General features: G+C 45.2%; 1 protein-coding gene across 2 annotated transcripts in view; it reads left to right on the top strand.

Annotated features, from left to right (window-relative positions):
- The window catches only part of LOC134089308 (guanine nucleotide-binding protein subunit alpha-12), a 19,490-nt gene extending 13,876 nt beyond the window's left edge, over positions 1-5,614 (top strand). The window contains exons 5-6 of one of the 2 annotated variants that reach the window (XM_062543755.1): positions 378-764; positions 863-5,614. In XM_062543755.1, the coding sequence (XP_062399739.1) occupies positions 378-755 (378 nt within the window). In that variant the 3' untranslated portion in view covers positions 756-764; positions 863-5,614. Of the gene's footprint in view, positions 1-377 lie in introns of both variants that reach the window. The other variant, XM_062543746.1, reaches the window with a different exon arrangement.
- The last annotated feature ends 2,282 nt before the right edge of the window (positions 5,615-7,896 follow it).

The following is a 7,896-nucleotide window of genomic DNA, read 5'->3' as shown; positions in this document are numbered from 1 at the left end:
GGTTGTTCCATCTGCCTTTAGAGTGCTAGACTGAGTGACCGTTTGGTTGTTCCATCTGCCTTTAGAGTGCTAGACTGAGTGACCGTTTGGTTGTTCCATCTGCCTTTAGAGTGCTAGACTGAGTGACCGTTTGGTTGTTCCATCTGCCTTTAGAGTGCTAGACTGAGTGACTGTTGTTCCATCTCCCTCTAAAGCCGGCTGACTGACCGTTTGGTTGTTCCATCTAAGCATCCAGACTGACCGTTTGGTTGCTCCATCTCCCTCTAAAGCCGGCTAACTGACCGTTTGGTTGTTCATCTAAGCATCCAGACTGACCGTTTGGTTGCTCCATCTCCCTCTAAAGCATCCAGACTGACCGTTTTGGTTGTTTCCGGCAGGTTCTTCTGGAGGACCGGCGCACCAACCGCCTGTCGGAGTCCATGGACATCTTCGAGACCATCGTGAACAACAAGCTGTTCTCCAGCGTGTCCATCATCCTCTTCCTCAACAAGACCGACCTGCTGGTGCAGAAGCTCGGCGCCGGCGCCGACATCCGCCGGAACTTTCCGGAGTTCCGCGGCGACCCGCGGCGGCTGGAGGACGTGCAGAGCTTCCTGGTGCGCTCCTTCGGCCGGCGTCGCCGCGGCGACCGGCGCTCGCGCCCGCTCTTCCACCACTTCACCACGGCCATCGACACGGAGAACGTGCGCTTCGTCTTCCGCGCCGTGCGCGACACCATCCTGCAGGAGAACCTCAAGGACATCATGCTGCAGTGAGGACTACAGGTGTCCAAAAAGACTACAACACCCAGCATGCATTGCAAGAGTGCAACACCATCCTGCAGGAGAACCTCAAGGACATCATGCTGCAGTGAGGACTACAGGTGCCCAAAAAAGACTACAACACCCAGCATGCATTGCAGGAGTGGCAACACCAATCTGCAGGATAACCTAACTGACTACAAAGACCCTGTGTGGAGAAAGACTACAGCACCCAGCATGCATTGCAAGAGTGTGCAACACCAATCTGCAGGATAACCTAACCGACTACAAAGACCCGGTGTAGAAAAAGACTACAACACCCAGCTTGCATGACTGCACTGCAAGAGTGGAAATCGCTACTTGCTAAATGACATGGCACTTAAACAAGAAATACTGCAGTATTTGGGGGAATTCCTAACATTAATATGGAGAAAGAAAAAAACTATAAATCCCAGCATGCCGTTGTCTGAGAAAGGACTACATTTCCCACATTGCCGTAGTGCCGACTACATACATCAGTGTGCCTCTTGTCAGGAGAAGGTTTTGATTCAAGGCCAGCAACACCAACATACAAGTAGACGATAACAGTACATATCCCCGTCCTTTATGAATACACTCGACAGCAGCATGCCTCTATGAGGGTGTACGTGTAGATATTGCTATCCGTGAAGAGAATCATTTTGATCATTTTAATGAAAAAAAAGACAAAAAAACAAATATCTAGTTTGTGAAGAGAGATGGGTCATAATCACTCACGGGTACCGGGGGGGTGATAGCCAGGGCTGGGTCAAGGATTAAGCCAACCTTTGCTTTATTATTACTGTGAAACACAATGTGTTAGAGAGAGACCCGTTCATTTACTTTAATCAACACTCTGGAGAGTTAATCGGAAAGACATAGACACACACCACACAGACACACACAGACACACACAGACACACACAGACACACACAGAGACACACAGAGACACACAGAGACACACAGAGACACACAGAGACACACAGAGACACACAGAGACACACACACACACACACAGTGCGTCATACACATCCACCATAAGCATTTCACGTTCACTGATTAAAACGCAATGGGCTTCCTTCACTGGTTTTAAATCTGTTGCTCACATGGTTATTGGAAAGCACTTGCTGAAGAGCACTTAGTTGATGTTACTGAGCTCTTTGATCTGGAGTTGTTAAGCTGATGTGCTGTACATATGTCTGCACACACACACACACACACACACACACACACACACACACATACACTTTTTTTTACATATTCTTAAATCCTTTACGGTCGGTTTAAGTTGAGTTTTAGAGTTGAATATACAGTACATGTCACAATTCACTGGTACAAAATCCCTCCTTTACTTCCTTTTTCTTTCTCTCTTTCTTTTCCTTTCTCTCTCTCTCTCTCTCTCTCTCTCACCCACACACACATACGTCTGTGTGTGTGTGTGCACATATGGTTGTGTTACTTTCAGGCTGGCCATGAAGCAAGCTGACAACTGTTTTTACTGTGACGGAACAAGTTGGGTGTGCACACACACTCTCTCTCTCTCTCTCTGTTTCTCTCTCTCTCTCACACACACACACACACACACACACACACACACACACCTGGGTGAGACGGAAAAAAGTGTCTCACCTTGGGGAGCCTGTCACACATGTCACAATGCATTAGCATGCATGTTTTAAAATTCCTTTTTAGATTCTTTGTCCTCCTTCCTTTGCTGTCACTGGTAATCTGTGAAGAGTATTACGCTGTCTGGGACCCCGGCCTCCTGTGGGCCAAAGAACACGCCGTTTATCTCCATGCAGCACCAGCCGTGTGTGTGTGTGTGTGTGTGTGTGTGTGTGTGTATGAAGACAGCGAGAGAGCCCCGACATTCTTCTTACATTTCTGGACTTGTTTTTTTTCTATATATTCTATATTTGCTTCCCTTTTTAATATTCATCTGTGAACGCACACACACATTCTGCAGACACACAACACGCGCATTCATTCTGCAGATACACACACACACACACACGCACACACATTCATTCTGCAGACACACACACTGTGAAAGACTAAGCAGCTCTAGATTGGACGCATCAACTGTGTGTGTGTGTGTGTGTGCGCGAGTGTGTGTGTGTGTGTGTGTGTGTGTGTGTGAAAACCACATTTCCTATTTCTTCTTGTCACACGTCTTTGTTTGTTTCGGTGGCCGATTTCATATTTCACTTCCCCCTTTTCACCAGCAGTGTTCTTGAAGTTCAGTTTTGGTCACGTGGGGCCCCATGAGATGATCGTCTTGGCAACTGGTTGTTAAATCTGCTGACCGATGTCGTCCTCCCCCTTCCCCCAAACAGAAAGGTCAAAGTAGGTTTTGTTGCTGTCATTTGTATTTATTTTATTTTTGTTTCATGTTGGGGTTTTTTGTTGTAGGGAAAGGTTGTACTTGACAGGCTGGAGCGAGTATATAAGTTAGGGTTAAGTGAGGTCTTCACAGGACTACGGTAGTTTTTTCTTCAATAGACTTTTTGCAGAAACTGTGTTCAGACTGCTGGTGGTTGTCTGACTTGGGTGGCTTTTTTTGTGTCGTTATTTTTACGGAGAGGTCAAAAGGTCAAAAAACCCATCAGCGCCATTGTCCGCTATGTCCAGGTTTTCATTTATTTTTTTATTTTTATTATTATTAGTAGGAGGTTTACCACTTACTCTGAGTTAACTCATCCAGAGGTTCAAATTCGCAAACCCTATGCTCGCAAATGTTTGCAAACAACTTCCTACAAACTTTTTTTTTTTTTTTCCAATAAGAAGGTTTATAACTTTGAATGAACTCACCCAGAGGTGCATTGAAATTCGCAAACATAGGCAAACGTTTCTGAAACGTTTCTGTTTGGTTCGAGTTTTCCCCACCAATGTTAGCACCCTCTTACTTTGTTTGGCCAGGAGGCTACTAGGAGGTTTCAGGTTTAGCTTGGGTTAACTGACCAAGGTTTGTTGTCACTACACCACCCACTTGGGTTTCTTTTTTATTGTTATTATTTACCACTTAACTCACCCAAATTTGCAAATGCTCGCAAATGTTCGCAAACAGTTTTCTGTTTGCTCATGAGTGTTCCACAAACGTTTGCGTAGACATAGGGCCACTCTCCTGGGAGATTTATGGTTTATTCTGAGTTAACTGACCCAGGTTTTGTCACTAAAACTGGGAATCTCCCTCTCGAGCTGTTAGGAGACGTTTTGTTCTCAGTGAGTTACAGCTCTCGATTTGAATTCTGTGTGGCAGCACATATCTAGTCACACATGGAGCTGTCTCTCACTCTACTTCAGAAGGGCCAAACAGCTGCAGTCTGGGCTGTCCTTGTGTGTGTGTGTGTGTGTGTGTGTGTGTGTGTGTATGCATGTGTCTGTCTGTATGTGTGTGTGTGTGTGTGTACACCCATATATCTGTGTGTCCGCGTGACACACGTGTATGTGTGTGTGTCTGTGTGTGCGTATCTGTGCATCAGAGCCTGTGTGTGTGTATGTGCGACAGAGAGAGCAAGTTTTGGCTCTCTCTCTCAGCCCAAACACAATGGTCTGATTGTGAGTGTGTGTGTGTGTGTGTCAGAGTCCCTGGTCTCCGCTGGCCGTAGGAGCGTGTTCCCGGGCCACAGGAAGTGGTGTGTGTCTGGGGCCCTCCCGGACAAAGCCGGGATGCAGGAAAGCGCACGGAATCACTCGGCACCCAGAGCCGCCTGAGTCACCCCTCATCAGCCCGCGCAACAATAAGAACGACTCCTCCAACACCACACACACACACACACACACACACACACACACACACACACACACACACACACACACACACACACACACACACACACGCTCTCTCTCTCATTCTCACACACACACACACACACACACACACACGCTCTCTCATTCTCACACACACACACACACACACTCTCTCATTCACACACACACTCTCTCTCTCTCTCTCTCTCTGATATTACTTAGCATCAGGTAGTAAGTAGTGCTACTTTGCATGTCAAGTGAAGAGTGGCTTTAGTAGCTGAAAATAAGAGCATCAGACAGCCTAATTCTCCCTCTCCCTCTTCAGGTAGAACTTAGCATATGAACAGATCGTGCCCCTCTGCACCCCCCTCTCTCTCCCTCCCTCCCTCCCTCCATCTCCCGCTGCAGGTATTAGTGTGGAAAGAGATACTGCCGTTGCTCCTCTTTGTACCCCTTCTTTCTTTCTCTCTTTTCACTCTCTTTCTTTCTTTTCTTTTTCGTGCTTCAGGTATTGGTGAACTGACATATTGCTCCTTCCTCCCATACGCTGTCATACTAAGATATGCTGCATTTTACAGTGTTATTTTTTCCAACTCCAAGTGCCACACTCTGTATTTCGCGTTCATGTTTTGGAGTTTATGGTTTGTCTTTTTTAGATACAGTTGCTACTGTCTGCAGTTTGTAATAATAAGTGAATACATTCTGTAGTAGCTTAGCTGGGGAAAAAGTATGGACAATCACTCCTAAAAAAATGCCCATTTGGCAAACAGAGATCTATGTGTCTTCCACCATTTTTGTTTGTTTGTTTGTTTGTTTGTTTTTCCGTTTGTTGCATTTTAACGTTGCACTGGTATTAGGAGGATCAAAACACTATCTAGGCTCTTCTGTGGTTTCAAAGTTGTGTTGTTGTGCCAGGCAGGCAGAGCTAAACATATGATTTTGTTTTTTTTAAGTTTTGGGATTCGCACACAGATCTTTTCTGTGCTGGGAACAGAAATAGAGACATCAGAAACAGATGTTTGAACTCCACTCGTTTGTGTTTGTGTGTTTTCTTTTTTTTTTAAAGGAACAAAAAAAATGGAATAAATTCAGTGTACAGACGGTGCATTTGTGTGAGTGTCTTCTTCGGAACTGGGAGGGGGGTCTGAATGACTCATGTTTCTCTCTCACATAAACTCACTCTCTCACACAAACACACGGGATGGCACAGAGTACTGGTAGGTCGCTGTCCTCCCTTGGATAATGTGAATTTAAAAAGTGATAAAAGTTACTTTTTTATGGTAAAGTGAAACTAAAGTTTACAGTTTAGAGCAAAAGAGGGGCACAGCTACATGCTATGTACTTTTAAAACTACTGTATGTTCACTCGTGTAACTAGTACTACTGAACTAGCATTTAGTGCCCGTCAAGAGTGTGTTTAAAACACAGACACACACAAAACACCAAACTATTCTGTTTGAATTGGTACCTCTGGTTTGAAAATCATGTTCACCACATTAGTGCCAGTCCAGAGCGTTTAAAACCGACACATAATAGACACCATACAATTTCTCTGTTTGAATTGGTAGGCCTACGTCTAGTTTGAAAATCATGCTTACTACATTAGTGCCTGTCTTGAGTGTTTCTTTTTTTGTTTTTTTTTTAATACAATCTCCAAGTTTGAATGGGTTCCTCTGGTTTAAAAATCATGTCCACCACATTAGACTCCATTAGTGCCTGTCTTAAGTGTTTTAAAAAGCACCAGTCTCCGAGTTTGAATGGCTTCCTCTGGTGTGAGCTCCTCCTCCACCTCCTCCTCCTCCTCCTCCTCCTCCTCCTCCATGGTGAGTCAGGGCCGCCCCGCTGGGTCCGCCGGTCCCGGAGAGGAGAGGAGTCGGGGTTCAGGCAGGCGGTGGGCTTGTGTAAACACGCCCTCTGGAGAAGCGGCGAGATCTGAGCTCTGACTCATGGGCCCTTTTACCTCTTTCCAAATCTCTCTCACACACATACACACACACACACACACACACACACAGTAACCGGCCTGTAACTATGCCAATAGTACTGGCCAACAGAACAATAGTGTGCCAGTAACCTATTGGCAAAAGATCATTAAAGGGGGGCGGGGGGGGCGTCTTTTATGTCTTATTCCTCTTGCTGTGTCTCCTTATTGCTACCAACCGTGATGGCAAATCAGGATACTGTGGCATTGCATTGGTGAAGAGAGCTCATATTCAGGACCATTTTGTGAGAGAACTCTGGAGTGTTGCTACAGTAGCTAGCTTTTGCAACACTCTGGTTCTCGTTAGTCGTTATATACACGGAAATAGTACTTGCGTCACAAAATTCTCTTAACGTGTTCCAGTGATCTGCACTTGTGCTGCAAAGTCCGCTTTCATGACGCACTGAATTGATTTATCTTATGCCTTCCAAGTCTGTACCGCTGTTCCTTAACCAACAAAGTTAACATAAAAAGGTAACGAGCACAGCCTATAGAGACCATATACAGTACAGTACTTAAACACGCCTACAGAATGTCTCATAGATAATCTAGTCTACAGGCCTTATACTCATTTAAAAATACCTCATGGATAATCTAGTATACAGATACATGCCTACATGTCATAGCAGACCCCCCCCCCCCCCTCCCCCTCTCTCTCTCTCTCTCTCACACACACACACAAAGTCATGATACACTAAACATTCCATTTGTTCACTCATCAGGTCAAACCCAAAGCTCACAGGTCCAGGCCAGCTCATCTCATCTGACTGCGAGGAGAGTACATGTGTGTGGCTATGACTCGTTGAAGTTTTGGGTGGGTTTGAGATTTGAGATATGATACCCCTGATAGCCAGCGCAAACCAGGCTAGACTTGCTCACTCCACCAGCAGTATTGACCTATTGACTATTGACCTTAGTCAATACATACAAAAATAATATATATATATATATATATATATATATATATATATATATATATATATATATATATATATGAAAAATACACAAACAAACGAATCAATAAACAAAAACACCCACACCTCACAGCTGTGTGTCTGACCTTGGGTCACTATTTTTGAGCTGGTCTGTTGTCTGTTAAATTGATTCTGAATGTTTTTGATGCTGTGGTTTCTTTTCCCAGACTTATGAATGGGTCTACACACCCATACACCTCATGACTTGACCTGACACACACTCGATGAACCCACACACACACACACACACAAACACACGTGCAGTACATTAGAGCGTGGGTCTCATGACAGGACGGCGTCTTCTTCTCCTGCACTCCGGTGTGTGTGTGTGGAGGTAGTGTGTGTGTGTGTGTGTGTGTATAGAGGCCCTGAGACTGACCCCAGCTCTGCAGGCGTAGAGCTGTTAGTCAGCGTCTATGTAAACACTGCCTTG

Source organism: Sardina pilchardus, chromosome 1, assembly GCF_963854185.1.
Source record: "Sardina pilchardus chromosome 1, fSarPil1.1, whole genome shotgun sequence".
Taxonomy (NCBI): Eukaryota; Metazoa; Chordata; class Actinopteri; order Clupeiformes; family Clupeidae; genus Sardina; species Sardina pilchardus.
The sequence above is the reverse complement of the archived record's forward strand: the minus strand, read 5'-3'. Positions and strand labels throughout refer to the sequence as shown.